General features: G+C 38.9%; 2 protein-coding genes and 1 long non-coding RNA gene across 4 annotated transcripts in view; 2 read left to right on the top strand and 1 right to left on the bottom strand.

Moving 5' to 3' along the window:
* LOC106179669 (uncharacterized) overlaps nt 1-23,886 on the top strand; it is a 33,470-nt gene that overhangs the window by 5,265 nt on the left and 4,319 nt on the right. The window contains exons 1-6 of one of the 2 annotated variants that reach the window (XM_087013312.1): nt 18,610-19,411; nt 20,245-20,340; nt 21,480-21,575; nt 22,125-22,256; nt 23,088-23,183; nt 23,753-23,884. In XM_087013312.1, the coding sequence (XP_086869438.1) occupies nt 19,087-19,411; nt 20,245-20,340; nt 21,480-21,575; nt 22,125-22,256; nt 23,088-23,183; nt 23,753-23,884 (877 nt within the window). In that variant the 5' untranslated portion in view covers nt 18,610-19,086. Of the gene's footprint in view, nt 1-18,609; nt 19,412-20,244; nt 20,341-21,479; nt 21,576-22,124; nt 22,257-23,087; nt 23,184-23,752; nt 23,885-23,886 lie in introns of those variants that run through there. The other variant, XM_087013311.1, reaches the window with a different exon arrangement.
* On the bottom strand, nt 215-6,562 carry LOC106179671 (uncharacterized). Its single transcript, XM_087013309.1, has 11 exons — nt 6,504-6,562; nt 5,877-5,895; nt 5,146-5,295; nt 4,558-4,698; nt 4,067-4,318; nt 3,397-3,516; nt 2,880-2,999; nt 2,305-2,454; nt 1,707-1,847; nt 1,092-1,207; nt 215-910 (listed from the first exon to the last, which is right to left on the bottom strand). Exons 1-11 carry the CDS (start codon nt 6,555-6,557, stop codon nt 869-871), a joined length of 1,305 nt encoding a protein of 434 aa, XP_086869435.1. The 5' UTR covers nt 6,558-6,562; the 3' UTR covers nt 215-868.
* Nucleotides 14,184-16,320, top strand: LOC147761896 (uncharacterized). The gene is made up of 2 exons (XR_015334744.1): nt 14,184-15,163; nt 15,991-16,320. It is a non-coding gene; the product is annotated as an uncharacterized LOC147761896 (long non-coding RNA).

Here is a 23,886-nt window from a genome sequence, read left to right as displayed (position 1 = left end):
CAAGATTTTTACATGAGCTTAATTGAGTGTAATTTATTCTTTTTCGGTCTACCTGGTTAAAGTAATAAACGATACACATTAAATATTTCTAAATTTTGAGCCACGATAACTCTATCGTGTCGCTCCCCTAAAAGCGGATAAAACCTATTTTTTATAATTAAAGAAAAATTCAGAACAGATAGCTTGTAATACTGACTTTATAGTGAAGCTAGTATATTGATGATAATAAAAATTATATTTATTCTTGCAGTTTTAAGGTGAATTGTACATATATGTATTTACTATAAAATGACAAAAAAAGAGAGTAAAACACGAAATAAAACTGTCAACTAAATGAGAAAAGGATTCATTGATTAAATCGTATATCAAACTATTGAATCGTTCACTTTCTTTAAAATAGCAAGTACACAATTTCTGGGGGGGGGGGGGGTATGATAAAGAGGTTATACTAATCTATAATAAGCTACTCTACACGCATTGGCCATTCCTTTCGCTGCCCTTGCGATCGTTCACCCACGCGTCTGCAGGAAATTTTTGCGGAGAAATATCCAAAATGCTAAGCTCTAGTTTCTCTTTTTATCTCTTCTGTGCTTCTGGAGATAGTCCCTCATCATACTGTTACGCTGCTGTGAAGTTAAAAGTTGTTTAAATATAGCAAACCACTCTTTTTTGATGAGCAATTTTTAATCGCCCGTCCACTACAAACTATGGGGGGAAACCGGAAGTCGCATCAAATCGTCCCCGATCAAATGGTTGTTAAGGCGGTCGCCATTTTGTGACGTCACGCCGACTTCTAGAATTGTCGTTGTGGAAACTATTAGTATAAAAACGGAGCAAAAGCGTCATGTTTCACTTCCCGGATCACTTCTCAAAACTTACCACCTCCTCCTTGGCCCACTTCTGACAGTTCCTGAAAATTTCATCAAAATTTGAGTTATGTTGATGAAAACATAACCTCCTTGGCGGTGGTAATAATACAAATAAAGGAGCACAATGTGTGCTGATTGTGAAAATTTTGTAAACAAAAACTGCCAAAAATGAACAAAAGTAAATATGTGTGTCCATAAGGAGAAATTGAAAATTTTGCTTACTATGCATGTCTTTTGGTCACCGTCAAGCTTGTAACCAACACCGCAGCCACACGTGCGAGAAGGCCAGTTAGCTATGCAGACGTCACTGCACCCGCCATTGTTTTCACAGGGATCAACTGATGCAAGAATCGATGTTAACAGATTGTTAAATTATTATTTTAGTTACGTTTATAAAAACATTGATATGGTAAGCAAGGCTGCTCAACAAGTGGAGAAGCATCTTACTTTTTTAGAAATTGTCACTACTTTGATACTCTGGGGAATGGAATGCTAGAGATGCAATATCGAGAGTGTTTGCAAAACAAGTGCAGTCACCGTTAATGCTATGGAACCCGTGAACTTCAGGATTCGGGTCATAGCGCCAGGCTAAATGCAATATACAATTATGAAAATAATGCAAAACAAAAGCAAAAAAACAACCAATTCTTCTATCACTGTGCTCTTTTAATATTACATGATATCAAATGTACATGTATCTACTGCTGTAGCTTTGCCAGCGAAAGGAAAGGGGCACGGCGGCGGGGGGTGGGGGTGCAAAACCCTGCATACCCCAAGGGAACACAAACACAGTATATCGTGAAACATTATACTTCGAACAGGGCACCTAAAACTTACGCCGGCATCCGCGTCCATTATCTCTGGGAATATAGCCCTCCCTACAGTCGCACCTGTAACCGTATCCGTCTCGGCTTCCCGTGGGGACACATTTTTCAGAGTATCTGCAATGGCGGTAATTAAAACAGGGATGGTTTCGTGCTGTAAAAAAAGAAACTATAAGATAATATTTTAAAATGTCTAGGGTTTGTGTCAAAACTACTTGGGCTTTAACATTTCATTTAATCGTCCTACAACTGTATGTAATCATACTTCAAAATGTTCGTTTTTGTACTTCAATTAAATTAATTCTAGAATATGGCTGTGGAATATAGACACGCACTTCATGTATTAATAGATATAAATAAACCAATACGTAGCTATTCAGCTGTGCGATTCAAAACTTTTAGAAACAACAACCTGTTCAAGCTTCATGGCGAACACCTTGAATACATGACTCAAAACCAAAAATGAGAATTAACATACATCAAGCATTCACAAAACAACCCCAATCAGCTCACCAAACAAACCGACCCACATACCCACTCACCCACACTCTCGCTTACCCCCATCCCCCCCCCCCCCCCCCACACACACACACACACTATTCTACACTTACGCAAACAAAGAGTCCCCCTGAATAGTGTTTTCCCACTAGGACATGCGCAGTAGTATCCAGAAGGAAGATTGTCGTACGGTATTCTGTAGTTTGGATACGGGACACACCGGTCACTGCAATGACCATTGTTGACGTCACACGGGCTCTGAGCTAGATTTAAAAAAACATCATTTATATCACACTATTAGATTATTGTGTAAAAATGAAAAATATTTACACCTATCTGGAACTTGCATACAGATTTTTCTACTTAAAAATTCTATGAAACCCTTGAACTTCAGGATTTGGGTCATAGCGACAGGCTTAATACAATATACAATTTTTGGGTAAATCCCACATAGCGCAGTAGACGTGACTATCATATTTACCTATGTATTCCAAAAATTCACAAGTGCTCTTATTCAAATATCACATAAGTCGGTTTTTTTGGCTTTATAAGAGAATCACTAAAACTCAAATGGACAAAGTCCAAAAAAAAAAAAAAGAAAAAGAAAAAATTAAAATTAAAAAAAGTAAAATAGGCTTCTGCTGCTCAGCCGGTACTTGTACACTATGTATTTATTTCTATGGTTTACCTTCACATCTGTTTCCTTGTTTCAAGCTATATCCACGTTGGCATGCACAGCGGAAAGACCCAGGTTCGTTAATACAGTCCTGTTCACACTGTGCAGTCCTCTCCCAACACTCATCCACATCTGCAGGGAAATAATAATAATAATAATAATAATAATAATAATAATAATAATAAGCTAAGAGATAGAACACCCAGAGGACATGTATACACCAATGAAAAAGGCAATTTTGATATTTTGAAAAAAAATGTAAGGAGACTGAAATTGAAATAACTTCTTTTTCCCTGAAGAACTGCTATTCCTGAATTGCTTTGCCTTGTCAAAATTTGTGAAAAATCTTTTGAAACATGTTTACTATCAAGCCAAAAAAGTATTAATAAATGAATGAAATAAATAAATTAATTAAAATAAATAAATAAATAAATAAATAAATAAATAAAAGATACCAATAAATTAGCCAAAAAAGAACAAAAGTAAATAATTGTATATTGCATAAGGAGAAATTGAAAATTTTACTTACCTATGCACGTCTTTTGGTCACCGTCAAGCTTGTAACCAACACGGCAGCTACACGTGCGAGAAGGCCAGTTAGCTATGCAGACGTCACTGCACCCGCCATTGTCTTCACAAGGATCTGCTTCTGCAAGAATCGATGTTAACAGATTGTTGAATTATTATTTTAGTTACGTTTATAAAAACATTGGTATGGTAAGCAATACTGCTCAACAAGTGGTGAAGCAAGTTATGTTTTTGGAAAATGTCAGATCGAGATGAGTCACTGGTCACTACTCTGATACTCTGGGGGTTGGAGTGCCAGAGAAGCAATATCCCGGAAAACGCTGAGTGTTTGCAAAACAAGTGCAGTCACCGTTAATGCTATGAAACGCGTGGACTTCAGGATTCGGGTCATAGCGACAGGCCAAATGTAATATACAATCATGAAGATAGCTACAGGCCAATGTTTTTATTGATTAAAAAAGTGCTAGAGCGTTAAGATTTCAGCTCCAAGCCAATGAGATTCCCTTTCCAGTGAACTAATTTGGAATATACGAAACGAAAAGCTGCCAATCTTACCTGCAAACCGTATACGAGTATCCACTAAAACCAGACACTTTAAAACAAATTCAAAATATTTTAACTTTTAAACAAGGAAACCAGCGAACACTGGTTGAATAGATGCTCTGTCTTACCCTCGCATGATACACCGTCGCTGTACAGCCTATAACCCAGACGACACTCGCAGACACGTATCGTCGATGATGTTCTCCTACATATGTGCTCACAGTCGCCATTGTTGACGTCACAAGGGTGAGGTGCCGCGGTGTGCGCAGGTGTGGTTAGATTAGTGAAGACAGGTGCTGGGGTTATTCTGGTCCTGAGAGTCCGTCGTTGGCCCCCGTCTTCCGTAGTCTGTGCTGGCGTAGTGCGTCTCACAGGGGCAACTGTATTTAATGTTGATAAGAATGGACTATGGGTTATTTCAAGGTAATTGCTGGTTTAGTTCGCTCCTTTAATATTACATGATATCAAATGTACATGTATCTACTCCTGTAACTTTGCCAGCGAAACGAATAAAGCACGGCGGCGGTGGGGGTGGGGGGATGTGCAAAACCCTGTATACCCCAAGGGAACACAAACACAGTAGAAACATAATACTTCGAACAGGGCACATAACACTTACGCCGGCATCCGCGTCCATTTTCTCTGGGAATATAGCCCTCCCTACAGTCGCACCTGTAACCGTATCCGTCTCGGCTTCCCGTGGGGACACATTTTTCAGAGCTTCTGCAATGGCGGTACTTAAAACAGGGATGGTTTCGTGCTGTAAAAAAAGATAAACTACGAGATAATATTTTTTAATGCCTAGGGTTTGTGTCAAAGCTACTTGGGCTTTAACATTTCATTTAATCGTCCTACAGCTACATGTATATGCAATCATACTTCAATATGTTCGTTCTTGTACTTCAAATAAAATTAATTCAAGAATATGGCTGTGGAATATAAACACGCACTTCACGTATTAATAGATATAAATAAACAAATACGTAGCTATTCAGCTGTGCGATTCAAAACCTAAATAACAACCTATTCAAGCTTCATGGCGAACACCTTGAATACATGACTCAAAACTAAAAATAAGAATTAACATACATCGAGCATTCACAAAACAACCCCAATCAGCTCACCAAACAAACTGACCCACACACCCACTCACTCACACTCGCTTACCCCCACCCAAACCCTTACATACACACATTTCTACACTTACGCAAACAAAGAGTCCCCCTGAGTGTCTCTTTCCCTCTAGGACATGCGCAGTAGTATCCAGAAGGAAGATTGTCGTACGGTATTCGGTAGTTTGGATACGGGACGCACCTGTCACTGCACTGACCATTGTTGATGTCACACGGGCTCAGGGCTACATTAAAAAAAACATCATTCATATCACACTATTAGATTATTTTGTTAAAAATGAAAAATATACACCTGTCTGGAAGTTGCATACAGATTTTTCTACTTAAAAATGAAATCCTGTCACACGTCTTTTGTAAAAATGATAACTGTAAGTATATATACAACTGTACGCTCCTTACTTTAATGTACTCAAATTTCTATTAAGATTGCAAACAAATTAGATTTTTTATTATAGCTCTTAGAAAAGTATTGCTTAATACATAAATGAATATACCCCTGTATGTATTTAAAAAGCTTTTGTAAAAAGATTTTTCATGATCAATTGATTTATACCTTATGACAATACACATTACAATAAAATACTTTGACATGTAGCATCTTTATAATGCAATGGATATGAAAGCCTGAAAGTTGACCTGAATATTCGCCCTTTAAGCCCACGCAGCTGAAATACTGAGGCGAGTCTGTCTGCTTGCACTAACTTATCGGGACTTTTTGAATGGACATGCACTAACGAAAGTTAAAAAAAAACGATGAAACGAACTATTTGCAAAGATCTGACATTCCGTGATAAATTAAACTTACTTGTACTGCCGCATGTCTCCTGAAATAATAAAAGGGAAATATCGATCATGACAAGCATTTGATTGTATGAGTCAGTTTGAATTGCAGAATATAAGTAAGTTTTAACGCCCGTAGTTGAATTACAAACAGGTCACTACTTGATAATATTGCGTCATATTCTGAAAATCGTTAGTATTATCACGAAGCTGAAAGTTAAGTAGGCCTACTGATGTTCAAATTGCAATAACTACAGTTGTGATATTTCACAAACAACGAATACGTTTAATTTTTTTTAGTTTAGTTTAGTGGATGGTACAGTAGCATCCGGGATCACGCCGTGTGAGATTGTCGTCAGAAAATTGGATCGTATTGTAATGTTGACCGCTTAACATGGACATCCTTTTTTCCTAATCATTGATCTAATCCTCCAACCAACGCTACCGAGAGTAATCTTTGAATAAGAGATTTTGTATATCACCACACTTGTCGCCATTGCTTTTACTTTCTTCGGTAAGAACATACTTGTTGTGTATCATATGTGGTGGCTTGAGTAAACCATACATAGCAAAAAAGTGCATCGTGTCTCAGTCACACACACACACACACACACAGAGAGAGAGAGAGAGAGAGAGAGAGAGAGAGGATTACCAGTATGGCGAACGTAGCCAGTATCAACACATTCAGCAAACGTCCTGCCTGCATTGTGAACTCAGGCCTACCCAACTACCAGACTCGGCACCTAAGGATCCTGAATTAACCGGTATATCGGACCAAGCTACCCGTTTTCAAGGTGTGTGTCAGATCGCATTTCGGAGTATCAGCCAGAACACCGACAGGATGAGCCCTGGCATGTTCGGCTGTCACCTTGATTGGATAGTAAACGATTGTCGTAAAATCGCTATATGATTTTAAAACCGGGTGCATAATTTTGAAAGCCACCTAGATGAACCTTAGACTGCCACATTAATCTAATACAATGCAAAAAAGCCCTATCAAAAGTGGTTAAAACATTCAAACCGAATGTCGTAAAGTCCCCATATATCCCCATAGAGACAATAAAATAGAGTACTCTAAAGTAAGAGTACAGTTTAAGGTTGTTCAGCCGAGCGTGGATGAGTCCGCAGTCGTGCTACAAAATTTGTTCTGGGGTATGGTACTCCGAAATGCGATCTGACACACATCTTGAAAACGGGTAGCGTGGTCCGATATACCGGTTAATTCAGGATCCATAGGTGCCGAGTCTGGTAGTTGGGTAGGCCTGGAACTGAGAGTTGTAATCTATGGCGCTCTTTGCCGTGCAGCGGCACTGTTTAGCAATAAAAAGCAATGCGGATATGGACGAGTTTAAAACTTAACTGCTCTGATATTTATTATTAAAACAGCAAAACATACTGAGCCCTGAATTTTAGGGTACGCTTTAATCCACGACAACTATTTCGACTACTTCTCCAGACATGTAAACTTATTACCCTTGTAATTTTTATAAGAATTGTTGTGTCAGCTGCGCTGGGATATGTGCTCTGTTCTTTTATTTCGCCTTTTCAGCCTTCATACTTGAACACATACACAATCACAAAGTGATCACATCCTGTTTACTGCCAGTACAACACGATTCTCCGAAAGTCTGCAGGAAACAGGAGTTCGATAAGCACTAACACTTGTCAAGTTTCTGCTGTATATCTTTTGTTTTTTATTTGCTTTACTTAGTTATAATTACCGAATCAAGTTTCCAAGCCCCTATAAAACCTGTTTTTTCCTCTCCAGGGCATCTTATTTCTTTGGAAAACCGCGTGATTGAGTCCCGGATGTATGACGATATGCACTACTAGTACAAATACATTCGCACAACACGAATGTATTCTTTCCCCAAAAAATCATTTTTGGGGCCGTGAGAAGTTGGAAGTTAGCCTCTCAGGTTGTATAGGGGTGGTGGTCAGAACGTTCAGGCCGCGTGTGAGAACTCTACCAACTGAGCCACGGAACCAACCAGTACACTATTTTACTATCAATCTCGGTCAAACCTCTCTCACACGCCTCCCCAGCTTCTGGGCGAATGGAGACGAGATTTAATGACTGTACCCCCAAAGATAAGGCGGTTTTCCTTCCATGTACGTCCGCCATATTTAGGTCGTGGCTTTGTAGAGCCATGGCTCAACTCGATCTGAATGCGGCCTTAAAACTATAATTAAACTTCCTGGGTAGGAAGAGATGATGTAATTATGCGGGTAATGACGTCACGGCTTTAACCTCCTGATTTAGCAGTCACACCTGTCGTCTAGTGCGAGAATACGCACAATTTACGTGGGGAAAGTTCTTCCAAGACTCTCTATAATGACTTGAGTGGCGCATAACCCGCAGACATGAAGGGACCCTGATACAATTGTAATTGTTGTCTACCCCCCTGCCCCTTCTCAGCCTTTATTTCCCACGTTTCTGGCTTGGAATGCTGCCTATTTCCGCCATTACACAGACCAAATTATCACTTGTACAAGATGCCACATGTAGGGGCCTCTATTTACAACTGAAACAAGCCTGAAATTGAGAAGTTTTCTTCAAATTAAAGATCAGCACGGTGATAAAGTACTTTTTTGTATTACTCAGCAAAATATTATTTATAACTAGCCTTGTTCTTCATATTTTCATATATTTGCACCAACTTATTTTATAAAGGTTTATATCTAAAATCAGATCAGACGAGATATCAAGATACTTCCAGACTTTGAAGGGCGGAATGTGTATTATGTCCATACGTTACAGACTTTGTGAACTTCTTTCTTCGGGTAAAGTAACTCAAACAATGTACTCTAGACCATTATATAGCAAAATTTAAAATTTCCTGAAAATCCTCAAATTTGCCCTTTATCACTAAAATAGAGCATATCCTTAAATGGTCGAAAAATTATGACCCACCAGTTCCTTGCTAGTGAATTTTTCTCGTATGATGGTAAAAATGATCACTTTTAAAAACAAAACAGGTTTTATGCATATTTTTCAACGGTTTAAGATAGGGCATACACTGATTTTGAACGGAGTTTGTGAAAGAAGGTATACCGCGTAAAATTTACCAATAACCTGCCAACAATAAGGACATTTCACACTCGTTCACTCTCTCAGGCTTTCTCGTAGCGGGATTCCCAAGTAATACAGATTTACATTCCATACTCTTCGGATCGTAAATATGCCACCTATAAACACCTTTTTCAGCTTCTCGCCTGGTCATGAAAGAATAATACATTGTATAACCTCTCTTATTTTACATGTAAAATTCAGTATAACAGTCATATTTGGTGTCAAAATGGAGGCAGTTCTTTGTGTTCATACATATACTAGCTCCTTGAGTTTTTTACAGTCATAGTCCAGCAAGCATAAGGCAATTTACAATTACAATCAATAATGTCAATTAAATAGTTTTATCACAGAAGAATTGTTTTCACGCAATGGAAAAGTTCTCCGCTCCAAATCACAAAATGTCCTTCAAGTCCCGTTAACTGACAGCTGTATGTGCTGTGACCAAGGCGTTCCTTTAGAAATGATAGGCCTAGGCGTCAATAATGATAACTCCTCGGCAGATAAGAGTTATAATAGGCAGCTTTGCTCCCTTTTAATCTTTCTTTTTTCGTCTACTGCAATCTCTGAAGGTGGATATTAAGTAAACGGCTTCACTGTAAAGACTTAAATAACACGTGTCTGTTTGCATGTTCATGTGCGTTCGTGCATGGCTATGTGTGTGCAAGCATGGGAAACTACGTGTGAACGTGCGTGACTGCACTGAAAGGCGTAATTTAGTGTGAACGCAAATTGTGTGTGGATGGTGAATTTTGTGTGTGTGTGTGTGTGTGTGTGTGTGTGTGTGTGTGAGAGAGAGAGAGAGAGAGAGAGAGAGAGAGAGAGAGAGAAAGAGAGAGATAACGTGTGTGTGTGTATGTGTGTGTGCGCGCGTGTGCGTGTGTGCGTGTGTTCTAGCCAATATTTGGATGCACTGGAAAGTCCCCTGTAGGAATCCTCTCTCGTGCTGTATTGTACTGAACCAGACGGTCCAAAGTAGGCGTACTGACTTATTAATATATGTACTGAACACCCTCAGTGTTATAAAAACACCGAACAAATGACGGGCTGTCCGCAGGATTAGAAAATACCAAACACTAAGCTTGATTGAATTGGCGACACCATGGTCAGTCTATGAGGACCGATATGACGTGACGTCAAGATGGAACAGATTGTACTTTTTTTCTTTTAAAGTATGTTACAGCTGTCAGTACACTTGAATGCGTTGTGTTGAGTGTTTGCCTACGTTTCACGCCAGCAGAGACTTCAAACAGTTTTTGAAGTTGTGAGAAGGTTGGCTACAGCTACAATACGCGGGATAGCTGCGGGGTACATGTACTTCAAAAACGCGTCTCTTTCAGATAATTGCGAGAAGAACATAATGAATTTCTTGTCGTTTAAATCACCAGCTTGTTTCTATCAACAAGTTTCATCTAACTACGATCTTGGAAATGGCACGCACGTCAAGACAAGAAACAATAGATAAATTGTTTTATTACTGGGGGTAAATGAATAATAAGAATAATCAAGACTGTTTGATAAGTTAAGAACGTTTTTTATAGGAGAGGGTATTTCTCCTTTATCATGTAAATTTTCTCGTTGTGCTAACACTGTTAAAGGCACTTCCCCTGTTCACTTTGTGTGTGCATGTGTGTGTGTGTGTGTGTGTGTGTGTGTGTGCGTGTGTGTGTTTGGGTGTCAGTGCAATGCCGCCTTAAGTTTTCCACCTGCGCACACCTGTGTCATAAAATGAACTTCGGCGAGAGGGAAGAGGCAACACATGATTAGGCCATTTATTCATGTATTTATGTATTCATTTCCATATGATACCATCAACAGGTCTTTGGTTCATGTATCCGTCTGACCGATTGAAGCCTATAGATAGTTACAAATAAATATAATTAGCAGTTAAGTGTTTGCTGAAAGCCAAGTTAAGAAAAACGGTGACAATCTTAACTTCACCCGCTCACAACCTCGCCGGTCACACGGTTCATCTTTCTTTTTTTCATTAATCTGTGTATTAATCTCTTCATTGATCAGTCGCCATGTCCTGACGCGGGTACATTCATTCCTCACGAAGATCAGATGTCAATACGCCCCTTGAACTTGACACACACTGTACCCTCTCACCCCCATGACCCCCCCCCTGACCCCCTCCCTCCCCCCTCCCCCCGGGTGACCTTCGGTGACCTAACGACATCGCCTTGCACATGAATCAAACACCCCGAAATTGAGATACACGTATTAAACGTCTTTTACCAATTGGTATCAGGGCCGTAGCCTGAGCAAAATGCCAGGGGGGGCAGTAAGCGGACACGAGGGGGCGAAGCCCCTGAGGGGGGAGGGGGTGTCCCCCTACCAGTGTGGAAAATTCTAAATCCCAGGGGGGGCAGCTGCCCCCCCTGCCCCCCCGGAGGCTACGGCCCTGGGTATATGTATATATGCTCGCTCGCCCTCCTGAAATTGAGAGATTTGATAATGGTGGATTCTGAAGTTCATGGTGTTATTTTTGGCACCAGGGCTCCACCTAAACAGAGATCACTTCCCGTCGTTCGACACATTTACATATCAGATACAATGTACTGAGGCTCGTTTATGTTTTAATAACAATAAGTTTTTATAATTCATGGAATAAAAAGTGATCTGTATTCACTTAAGTGAACTTCCTATGGGACCAGTACACATTGTAATGGCTTAATGAAATGAATGCTATAGATTAAATAGATCGTTGTATTTACACCTCTTACTTCTCTCTCTCTGGCTCTCTCTCTCTCTCTCTCTCTCTCTCTCTCTCTCTGTTTATCCCTGTTATCCTTTATGTCCATTTATTTATTTATTTATTTATTCATTCATTCAATTACGAATTTGATCAATGTTTCATTTATTTATTTATTTAATCAAATTTTCAATTATTTCAAAATAATTCTTTCTTCTGTACACAATCTTTACTCAAACCGTCTCAAGGACTCAGTCACACTAAATTGTGCAGTGTTCTAGTAAAAACTGTCGATGTCTCCATAATTTGGTGAGAGAAAAAAAACGCTTCGATATGAGCTACATACTTAATATCTAGCTACAGTGATGATGTTCCTCTCTCCGTGGTGTAGTCCCTGAATATGGCTTTTTTTTCTTTTCGAGTTCTCACAAATAAATGCACTTAAGGACACGGATAATTAATTCGATAAAACGCCAGCCCAGAAGAGGTGGAGAAAAGGTGAAGTAGTTGTGCGTTAATTCAAGTTTAATATAACTCTGCTCTCTAATTAAATTACGGTGCTAGAGATAAGCATTCGTGCGGGAGCGTTTAGCATAGATTCGCAATGTTTAAAAGTATTGAGATGAATTTTCATTTTTGGGATTTTTATATACATACCACTCACATCAAATACAACCAATAGCATCTTTGACATGTATAGGAAACAAGAAGAAACACAAGCATTAATACAGGTCCACATTTCCGTACCAAATTTGATTTGTAAAAAGCTTACCCAGTTGTTAAATGTAGTTGTGTTTTGTAATGAAAGGAAAAATGGCAGGCAAGTGGCAAAATCAGGTGGTGATTGATCAGCGTAGTACACAAACATGACAAGACTAAAATTATCAATGTAGAGCATCTAGGTACAGCCAGTACATACATTACAAATAAACAGTTGAAAAAACAGCAGCAGGAGTCACCTGGTGTGGTATTCGACTTCCTTAAGAACACTTTGTTATTGCGCTGTCATTTTTCTAAGTGCAAATATGATAATAACCATATATATACCCATTGGTCACGCCAAGTATGTTACATAATAAATAAAATTACGATTAAATGTTTTTTTAAAGAAATTGGAGTCATTTTAAGATATTCACATAAAAAACATTGTGATCTTTTAAAATATTTTTCTCCATGAAATTCCCAACATCTTCTTATTGATTTCATTACTACATTAACCTCTAAACTGTCAAGTGATTTAATATATGAAGCAGTCCAAAAAGACGCTGCACCCGTGAAGATTCAGACAAACAAAACGTTACTTGTTTCTAAATATATTCATTTATGTGTTTGTTTATGTATCAATTCACATATTTATTCATTTGTTAATCTATTTATCTGTTTATCTATACATGCATTTGCTATTAATGTATTTATCTATTTCTCTTGTCATAATTTCGTTTGTTTATTTATATAACAAACTGTCTTTCCTTTGTCTTCAACGTAAGAATATTATGCTAGAGGTCAGCTGAGTAGTTAATTCGATGTAAACATGTAAACAACAACAACAACAACAACAAGAACAACAATTTACATGTAATTTCGTAACGTATGTCTCGGTAAGCTATGCATCATGTGTATATCATACATACGTTACCGATACATATGATACCAAATTGCGTGTAAATTGTTGTTCTTGTTGTTGTTGTTTACGTTGTTTGTTGTCCGTAGGCACAACTACACTGTATGTGAGTGCGTGTCACGTCATACATGCGCCCACGTATGTTTCTACAATGCACCTTCCTCTTTGTTACATTGTCATAGCGAGTTTGATATCCATCCATCCACACGTTACCTATGTTTTTAATAACTGTTAGCTGCCTCTACCTTCTGGTGAGCCAACACCTAATTTTTATTGCACATTAGGTTATAATTAGATAGAAACGGGACAAAAGAGGGGAGTTGTCTTCAAACGATTTGTAAACATATTCACATTATACATATTGTCAGGAACCACAGTAAAGAAAAAAGTGTAATTAGTACTTTTTTCTTTACTGTGGTTCCTGACACATTAATTAACACTTTTTTCTTTACTGTGGTTCCTGACACATTAATTAACACTTTTTTCTTTACTGTGGTTCCTGACACATTAATTACACTTTTTTCTTTACTGTGGTTCCTGACAATATGTTACTGATACATACGACCAAATTGCATGCAGATTACTGGACCCCCCTGAACCCCCCTCTAAATCCACCACTGCTTTGACACAGGACTTACAAGTTTTTTATGGCTTTAAAATGTGTTTTGTTTATCATGTAGTATCGGTATGAGTCCAATAATACGGATGAGTGCGACTATTTTGTAAGAAGAAAGACATGGCTTTTGTTGCAGACCAATGCTTACTTTATTTTAGCGGACTATTTTATTTTTATTTTATTTTATTTTTTATTTATTTATTTATTTATTTATTTATTTATTTATTTTTGAACTGGCAGAGAACAAATTTTGGACTAACAAAAGTTCAGACCAAAATTGGAGCTGAAATCCTGTCGTAAATTCGATCCCTTGAGAAAAGATGACGATAACGACTTCAGAGTACCTCACCGCAAATATGGGAATTATTTAGGTAATTTTCGTGACTTTGCTTTTTATTCTGATCAGGCATTTCTCTGGTTTAGATGAAAGACTGAATTCGTCGTTTTCGTTTTTGTAACAGGGGTAGGACCTCCGCCCCCCCCCCACCCCTCAGCTCCCTGTGACGACATACAGACAGTTACGTAAAGTTGATATCGACAGATTGAGAGTCAAAACCAAAGCTGCAGCCAAAATGAGGCATCTGACAATGACCATTTTTATTGAAAAGAGGACAATGTATTAATTACACGCAGCTATTTCTAACGGTCAACGGTCAAAACAGAAGAGTAAGTCCGCGACGGCAGCAAACTAACGAAGCATTTCACTGCTTGGGTGTAGATAACTTTTTATTTTATAAAACAAACACATTATCATATTATCCATATCAAAATTGAACCCTGTAATTATGTCCATTTCGACTGAGATGGAATTTTCCTCACACGAAGCTTACTTAACAGTCGTTTTATCTTAAATATCGTGGCTGCGCGAGTACCCCTTGGTCACTCGAGATGACCCTTGGTCACGCTTGGTGTGCTATATAACTGGGCAGCTAGCAGTGCTCTAGGGTCTGTAGCCGTCTAAATCGCTGCTTGCATCAAACGACGTCCACTGTCACCAGAAAAAGCTTCAAAAACATGATGGTGAAAATCGTCGTCCTTCTTGTGATTGTTGCCATGGCAACTGTGCACGTGACACAGGCGTTACCCATTGGTTTTGGTGGTAAATTCGGTGGAGTCGGTGGTTTCGGTGGATTTGGAGGATTTGGAGGATTTGGGGGATTTGGCCGAGGATTTGGTGGATTTGGAGGGTTCGGGGGATTTGGCCGAGGATTTGGTGGATTCGGAAAGTTTGGTGGATTTGGCGGATTTGGCCGAGGATTTGGTGGATTCGGTTTTGGAAAGCTTGGTGGATTTTATGGTTAAAGTGTAAGGTGGGTTTTTCTATCAGTATCGGTACACGAGACACTAGATTTGGTGTGACAGATATTATCTAACTTCCAAGAACATGGCTTTTCCAAAATAATTTTAAAAAACGTGAAATAAATATTCCATTCCTATGTAGCAGTTATGCATTGACAATTTATAGTGAACATGGCAGAAAAAAATGAAGAAAAAATAAATAAAGTGGATAAATAAATGGCAAGATCAAGACATGATGAATTATGTTTCATGAAAAAATACCCGTATGAATCTAGTCTACCAGACGTGTAAATATCAGCTAAAAACAAAAAAGGTCTTTCAAATTAGTATTTTATTCAGTCAGAATTATCTTTTTAACACTGATCATTTTTACTTTAAAACAAATCCCACATTTATATACTCCTCCATTCAAGCGATTTGTACATGCAGAGTATGTATTATGTATATTATGTATCGAATTTGAATTTAACGGATAAACTGTGTAATTTGTATTTTTGTCATTTTCTTCTTAACTTCACCTTTCACAACTTTTAAAGACAGACTTTGAAGACCATATGCTATGCAGGTTTTATTAAAATGATATTTAGATTTTACCAATTATATTAAACAGTAAATCTACAAACCATGCGAGAACTCATATTTAGAGGTGTTGCATACCTCATCACCATAAGATTGCTACTTGTTTCAAAGACTTGGTGGAGAATTTTGTTTAGGATATTGAGGAACAGGCAAGCAAAGGTTTACTAATCCTTTTTCCGCTTGTGTCTATAATCAGCCTAATAGCTGCCAGTAGCAAATAATAATACTGATGTAAAACGATTTTCTATTTTCATTTCAGACGGATAACTGATGCTTCGCAGATAACTGCTTTACGATGACCTCACCACAAGAAACGATGACGTTTTAGAAAAGTTGTGACGTCCCAGTGACGTAATCTGTGAATGCATTCCTGCAATTCTAACATTGTGACATTCTATCTGACATTTCTTCCACGGATTTTAATCTTGCATTTATCAACAAATGTTCCAAGTGATATGGAAAAATTTGATGATTGTTTTTGCTGACATTAAGTTTTTATAACTATCTGACTACAGAGCTTCACTTAACTGCTGTAATTTACGTCAAAATTTAGTACCTTCAGTATTAAATATAACTTCGTAACAGATGATTTATCTTTTTGATCGTATTTTTGAACCATGGTAAATATTTTCCCATTGCAAAAAAAAACAATGTGTCACGGCTAATACAATGCTTGAGGTGACACAGAAAATCACAGATGAGTTTTTGTTCATCTTCTAATCGGATTTTTTCCAGAATATCACAGCAAATGAATAATGTAACGATAGTAAAAAAATTCAAATCGCCATTTTAGTATTTTGTACAGTGCCCTCTGCATTGAATGATGCACCTGAGGCGCATGTGCGAACAGTCACAATGTTTTTAGGGGCTTATCGCTGTATAGCTACATCAAATGGAATACAGGTGCACAATAGCATACCCCATGAAGTTCACGCCGTTCTATCCCCAAAGACAAGTTTGGTTATAGCGGGGGTTAGGCATGCACTTAACTTTTAATTTTTATTTCTCAGAAATACTCTCTATGACATCGACAAGTTCCACTGTATAGAACATCATGGAAGTAATCTGACACGCTGAAGTTTTGGCGAGTTTTTGTTGCGTATCTGTGGCTACCAGTACAAAACTCTTACTCCAAAAAGGCCATTATGGAATTAAGCGGAGTCTGTGACCTGAGCATTTACCCCACAGCAAATCCAGTAAAATGTGTTAATTTGTATGGTTTCTTTTTCCACGGTGACAGTGGAAATATGGCAACTTAACATCTGTGAAAAACGCTTATGGATTATTCTATTGCATTTAGGTTAATGCACTTTCAAAATGACGTTCCACTCATCATTATTCTTTATTTATTACTAATACCGGTAGGTTTATTCGGTGCAGGGGGGGGGGGGGGCATTTCTGTCCGTTTCCAAACAGTGAAACGCTTTGTAAATGATACACTTAAGAATAACGCTGTAGTGAGAGATTTGTTCTCGACACTGAAAACGTGATATAAGCCAAAATCATTTTCTTCGCTCCTGAAATTAAAGCAATCATGTTGTATTCTATACTTTTCTTTAGATTAGAAAAACAAAATATATAAATGTATAAGCAGTGGAATGTCAGAAAAAAGACTAGAATCACCATTGTAGTTTGTGCGTTGACACAAAATGCGCGGTACTTTACATACAGTAATGTTCCTTAATGAGCGACGCACAGTTTCAGTTTGGAAAGAGTTGCTACATATACATGTATAGAAAAGCATTGTTATCAATGGGCAGCATTGGTTTCTAAATTTGGAATGAGGGAGGTCAATGATACTGCCTAAAAAGAGCTTGCTCTTCACACACGGATTGCAAAGAGATTTAAAGACCGACTTACATCATGTCATTTTTTACCTTTTTGCACGCCGAACATTTTATCTTAAGTGCGGTAATTTGTCAAATTGCATATTATCAAATCATAATTTCACCTTTTTTTTTTCGAAGTCTAATATTCTGCGATAAGCGTTCTTTCTTGTTGAAATGGGTGTCATATTTGGCGTGTGAGCGGAACAGCCTTCATGACCCTGGAACATGGTGTACCAGTTACCTCCCCAACCTTGAGACTTTCTCACTACCAAGATCGACCCGAGACTAGAATTTGTGAAATTGAAGTATTTATCTCCCACTGCAATGACTTGTACTCTAGCACGGTATATTATGTGACGCTGTGTCATATCTCCGTGTAATGTTAGGGGTCGTCCTTTTATAGCATCATTTTTACCTGTTTAGAAACCCTACACGGGGAGAAAGAAACTTCTTGAACTTAATGAACTTTTAAAAAAATAATAGAAAATGATGGTCCGAATTTCTGTCAAATGTCATCATTTTCTTTTATTTTATCACCTTGTACTCTCTGAAGGAGGTTTCAAAACACTCTTTGAACACTTGTGAAAATGATAATAAAAAATGGCATCCAGGATGACCCCTTACAAAATGTCTATTTCTAATTTAGAGGAGTTTTTCAGACATGTTTTTTTAAGAATTGACTAGTATTGTGCAGCAAATGCTTTTATGAATTAAAAGTGAAACCTTCCAAGAAGAAAAAAAAAACATGCTTTCAAAACAAGAAAACATTAATTGCTTCTTAAAATTAGCAATGGTTACCGTGACAACATAAATACTGATTCTAAAAACAATATGGAATGCTCTCTTTAAAAAAAAATCCCAAAAAATTTAAACGCACATTTCAAGTAGAACTGCCAAAAAAAATAGTGGGAGGGGGAAGAAAGAAGAAAGAAGACCAGCCAGACGCGGAATAAGAATAATCTTTGCCAGATGTGAGAGCTTTCTGGAGTCGTTACTTATCTGCAATTGAACCTGCGTCTATCTTTCATCTTGACAAATCTCGGTCCACCCCCTCATTAGAGGGTGGAGTTTAAATGGCGGTTACGACATTTACGTATTTTGTAAACGCAACTTCCTCTGAAACCCTGATAAAACGTTTGCAATAAATTACAATACATCTCAATACATCAAATACATCTTGTTCAAGCACACGCACGTACGCACAGGCACAGTCAGACACACACACACACACACACACACTCACACATTGCGTGATAAAATAGTAACTAGACAACATACAGTTATATTACTTGCATGACAGACCGTTTCGGGAACGTTACAATTACCGCACTTGTACCCAAATTGTAGTCTTTACACAGATATCAAAATTGGACTCCTAATAACCGTTTTCTCTCACAAAACCGTAATGTTATACATTTAAGAAATTTGATACATTTCAAAGCCCACGTCCGATCGGCGATCTATAAAACCCAGGCGTATTGCAGACTGAAGACAGATCCCAGCTGAGGAAGACCAAAGTGTCAACAATGAAGGCGATCTGGTTGGCGTTGTTTGTCCTTGGATATGTGTTCACTGAAGGCGAGGGAGCCGCCGTCGTGCTCAACGCCTTGAGACAGCAAGTACAACAAGAGCAACAGCAGCAGCAACAGCAGCAACTTCAACTGCAGTTACAACAGCGGCTTCAGCAACAACTGCTGCTACAACAACTGCTACAACTTTTCCAACAATTCCAGCAGCAACAGATTCAGCCACCACCTTTTCCGCCGCCACAATTTCCGCCAACGTTTTTTCCTGTAGCAGGGGGAACTCCCGCTGTACCTGGAGGAACTGGTATTGTGATTCCTGCTACTGGTAAGCATCGCCCTCTTTTACTTCGCTTTTTTATTACGGCTTATATCACAGAGAAAAGGCATTTAGTTTTTAAGTTGATGGCGCGTGGCGTCTTGGGTAGTAGTCATGAATAGTTTTAACTAATTAAAATTAAAAATTAATCAGGCCGGCTGGCCGGCAAAAAGGGGCGAAAAGTTGAGAAATGTCATGCAACCTTTTGGCCATTCCCATTTCCCTCTTTTAAAGGGTGAATTCATCTGTTCAAATCTATTAGATGGGCTCCACTGCTCCACTTCGGAGCAAGGACAGCACATTTTACAGCCTGCTACATGGACCCAGTCCGACAATGTCATTCTAAGACTCCGTTTCCATACCTAGATCGATCAAGCAGGATCGACCCACCTTAAGCAGCTCTGATGTCTGGCACGCCTACTAAAGCTGTTAGGGGGTAAATAAATATCCTTTAGCAACTTCAGTAGGCGTGCCAGACATCTAGACCGCTTAAGCTGAATGTAAATTAGAGAGAATCCCCTCGGAGATGAGCCGATCCTCCTAGATCGATCTAGGTATGGAAATGGGGTCTTAGCCTCAAGTGTCGCACGCGCAAACCTCCTGATAAAATTGTAAGTGCTCAGCAAGCTTATCTTTTGACAAAATTTCCCCATTTATAACAGAAATAGTAGACCAGGCTAGGGACGGCGGGGTTGGGATGGGGGTGGAGGTGGGGGGTACAGGGCCGAGGTCACGGGGTGCAACTAGGGCCAACATGTATGCATATGGTGGTATAAAAAGCAGCATAAAAACGTGGAGGGGGGAGAAGTTTGCATTACATTTAACATTATCATCATTTCCAGGTTTGCCCCCCGCTCTCTTAGCGCAATTGTTTGGCGGTGCTGCCCCCGGAGCAGCTGTTGGCGCTGGGACCCCTGGGGCGGCTGCAGGTGGACAAGGTAAGAATTTTTTGGAGATTGGTGCCTTTTTGTTGCGAAACAAGACGAGAGATTCCAGCAAGCATTGTATTTTCAACTATTACCTCGCAGAATCCTCAAACTTACATGTACATGTATCTTATGGTCAAATTGACCACTGAATTATTGTAGTATTTAATGTCACACGTGTTATCACTGCATAAAATAATTAATTATATTTGACTATTTCACATCCCAGCAGCGCCTTTTTGCTTTGAATTGATTTGAAAAGAAGTCAAAATCATATTTTGTGAAAATGCATAAAGAGGCCAGCTTTCAGATGCCGTTTCTATTCATACTGCACTCTTTTAGCAAACATCTTTTATTGGAAATAAAATAGTTCGTGCAAGAAACTAGAAATGATCCCGACGGCCTGGCGCAGTAACTATGGATATAACATTGTCATCCATGCGCTCTTTGGTTTCCGTTAACAATAATACTACGCCTTGCGCCGTAGGGTAACAATCGTACGATTAGGCAGAAATATTCTAAGAAATTTTATTATACAAAGCTAAGTGTCTTTAAATTAATTAAATTACTATCACTTAACAATGTCTCACAATTAAAAAACTTAGGAAAATGCCGGAAATGCGCATCGGAACTAAGATTAATGTCAGTCCGATGAATTATTATTATTATCATTATTATTATCATTTGTATCAGTAGTAGGTGTTGTAGTAATATAAAGTTATATCTACTCAATATTGTCTCTGTTTTATATTCTGATTAGCCGTAGGGCTCAAAGGTTTAATAAATTGAATTAAATCGTGTCTTAGTTTCTGCTACCAAAAGAGCCTAACCCCAGCACGCTGAGATAAAGATCGAAGCTTAGCATGATCACAAATAAGTGACCGTCCGCGGTGGCTTCGCTCTACTTTGATCACTCTACTCGTTCGACCATACGGCGGAGGGTTGGGAGTCCATGCAGCTTTTTATAAGGTTACTTTCCGGCGGCACTGTAATTCTCATTTTGGAAGGTGCCCCATAATTTTCGTTCTTCCGCCGCGATATAAATGCGAATGATTTATTTTAAAAAAGCACAGAATAACGCAAAAATACCTCTGTTCACTTTTTGGGGGGAATCGAATGTACTATACTTTTAACAATATCATTATTTCCAGGTTTAACTTTGGCGCAGTTGTTGGCAGCCCTTGGCGGTGGGGCCCCTGGGGCGGCTGTTGGCGCTGGGACCCCTGGGGCCGCTGCAGGTGGACAAGGTAGGACATTTTTGGAAATTGGTGTCTTTTTGATGTGAAACAAGACGTGGGATTATTGCGACCGTTGTATATTCAACATTCAACTATTGCCTTGCAGAGTTTCCAAACGTATCCCATGGTCAAACTGACCAATGAATTGTTGTAGTACTACATGTTACACGCGATAAAGTCAGGCATCATAAACGATAACTGCCGTTTAAACTTTAGATTTGGGAGCATAAATACACTAATTAGTACTCCTGCCACGAAGTAAGTATCCCAGCGAAATAGTTGCCACAAGCCCAGCGTTTGATTACCCAAAGGACTTGGCCAGCTTCCGTCGGGTCTCTGGCTGACTACTTACTGCGTGTTAACAGATTGTTAATGCCCTATCTTTTCTCATTCCGGAACTTCCCCCAATTTTTTCTCTTTCCTCACGTTATAAATTAGAACAATTAATGAAATAATAAAAACGAAAGAACGAATAAATACATAGATTCGTTTTTTGAGAAAGATACTTGGGAAAGTTTACATTTAATACTTTACATTTAACACTAAAATTACTTCCAGGTTTGAGTCAGGCTGCCTTTTTGCAGTTGTTGGCAGCCCTTGGCGTTGGAGCCCCTGGTGCGGCTGTTGGCGCTGGTACCCCTGGGGCGGCTGTTGGTCCTGGTACCACTGGGGCGGCTGCAGGTGGACAAGGTAAGAAATATTTGGATATTGATGCATTTTTGATATGAAACAAGACTGGATATTTCTGATATCATTGGATTTTCAATTATTCCATCGCAGAGTTCTTCAACGTATCACAAGGTGCAATTGACCAGTTAAGCAGATTAATGGTTCGTGGTTTTATCGCATTGCTCGTAACAATCGTACGATTAGGCAGAAATATTCTAAGAAATTTTATTATACAAAGCTAAGTGTCTTTAAATTAATTAAATTACTATCACTTAACAATGTCTTACAATTAAAAAACTTAGGAAAATACCGGAAATGTGCATCGGAACTAAGATTAATGTCAGTCCGATGAATTATTATTATTATCATTATTATTATCATTTGTATCAGTAGTAGGTGTTGTAGTAATGATAGTTGAGTAGATATAACTTTATATTGTCTCTGTTTTATATTCTGATTAGCCGTAGGGCTCAAAGGTTTAATAAATTGAATTAAATCGTGTCTTAGTTTCCGCTACCAAAAGAGCCTAACCCCAGCACGCTGAGATAAAGATCGAAGCTTAGCATGATCACAAATAAGTGACCGTCCGCGGTGGCTTCGCTCTATTTTGATCACTCTACTCGTTCGACCATACGGCGGAGGGTTGGGAGTCCATGCAGCTTTTTATAAGGTTACTTTCCGGCGGCACTGTATTTCTCATTTTGGAAGGTTCCCCATATTTTTCGTTCTTCCGCCGCGATATAAATGCGAATGATTTATTTTAAAAAAGCACAGAATAACGCAAAAATACCTCTGTTCACTTTTTGGGGGGAATCGAATGTACTATACTTTTAACAATATCATTATTTCCAGGTTTAACTTTGGCGCAGTTGTTGGCAGCCCTTGGCGGTGGGGCCCCTGGGGCGGCTGTTGGCGCTGGGACCCCTGGGGCCGCTGCAGGTGGACAAGGTAGGACATTTTTGGAAATTGGTGTCTTTTTGATGTGAAACAAGACGTGGGATTATTGCGACCGTTGTATATTCAACATTCAACTATTGCCTTGCAGAGTTTCCAAACGTATCCCATGGTCAAACTGACCAATGAATTGTTGTAGTTCTACATGTTACACGCGATAAAGTCAGGCATCATAAACGATAGCTGTCGTTTGAACTTTAGATTTGGGAGCATAAATACACTAATTAGTACTTCTGCCACGAAGTAAGTATCCCAGCGTAATAGTTGCCACAAGCCCAGCGTTTGATTACCCAAAGGACTTGGCCAGCTTCCATCGGGTCTCTGGCTAACTACGTACAGTTTTTTTTTTTTTTTTTTTTTTCAACCATACTGCGTGTTAACAGATTGTTAATGCCCCTATCTTTTCTCATTCCAGAACTTCCCCCAATTTTTTCTCTCTTTCCTCATGTAATAAAAAAGAACAATTAATGAAATAATAAACAACGAAAGAACAAATAAATACATAGATTCGTTTTTTGGGAAAGATACTTTTGCATTACAGTTAACACTATAATTACTTCCAGGTTTGAGTCAGGCTGCCTTTTTGCAGTTGTTGGCAGCCCTTGGCGTTGGAGCCCCTGGTGCGGCTGTTGGCGCTGGAACCCCTGGGGCGGCTGTTGGCGCTGGAACCCCTGGGGCGGCTGCAGGTGGACAAGGT

This window comes from Lingula anatina, chromosome 5, assembly GCF_051362555.1.
Source record: "Lingula anatina isolate TDL-2025a chromosome 5, LinAna3.0, whole genome shotgun sequence".
Lineage (NCBI taxonomy): Eukaryota > Metazoa > Brachiopoda > Lingulata > Lingulida > Lingulidae > Lingula > Lingula anatina.
Note: the sequence above shows the minus strand (reverse complement) of the source record. Positions and strands in the feature narration are given on the sequence as shown.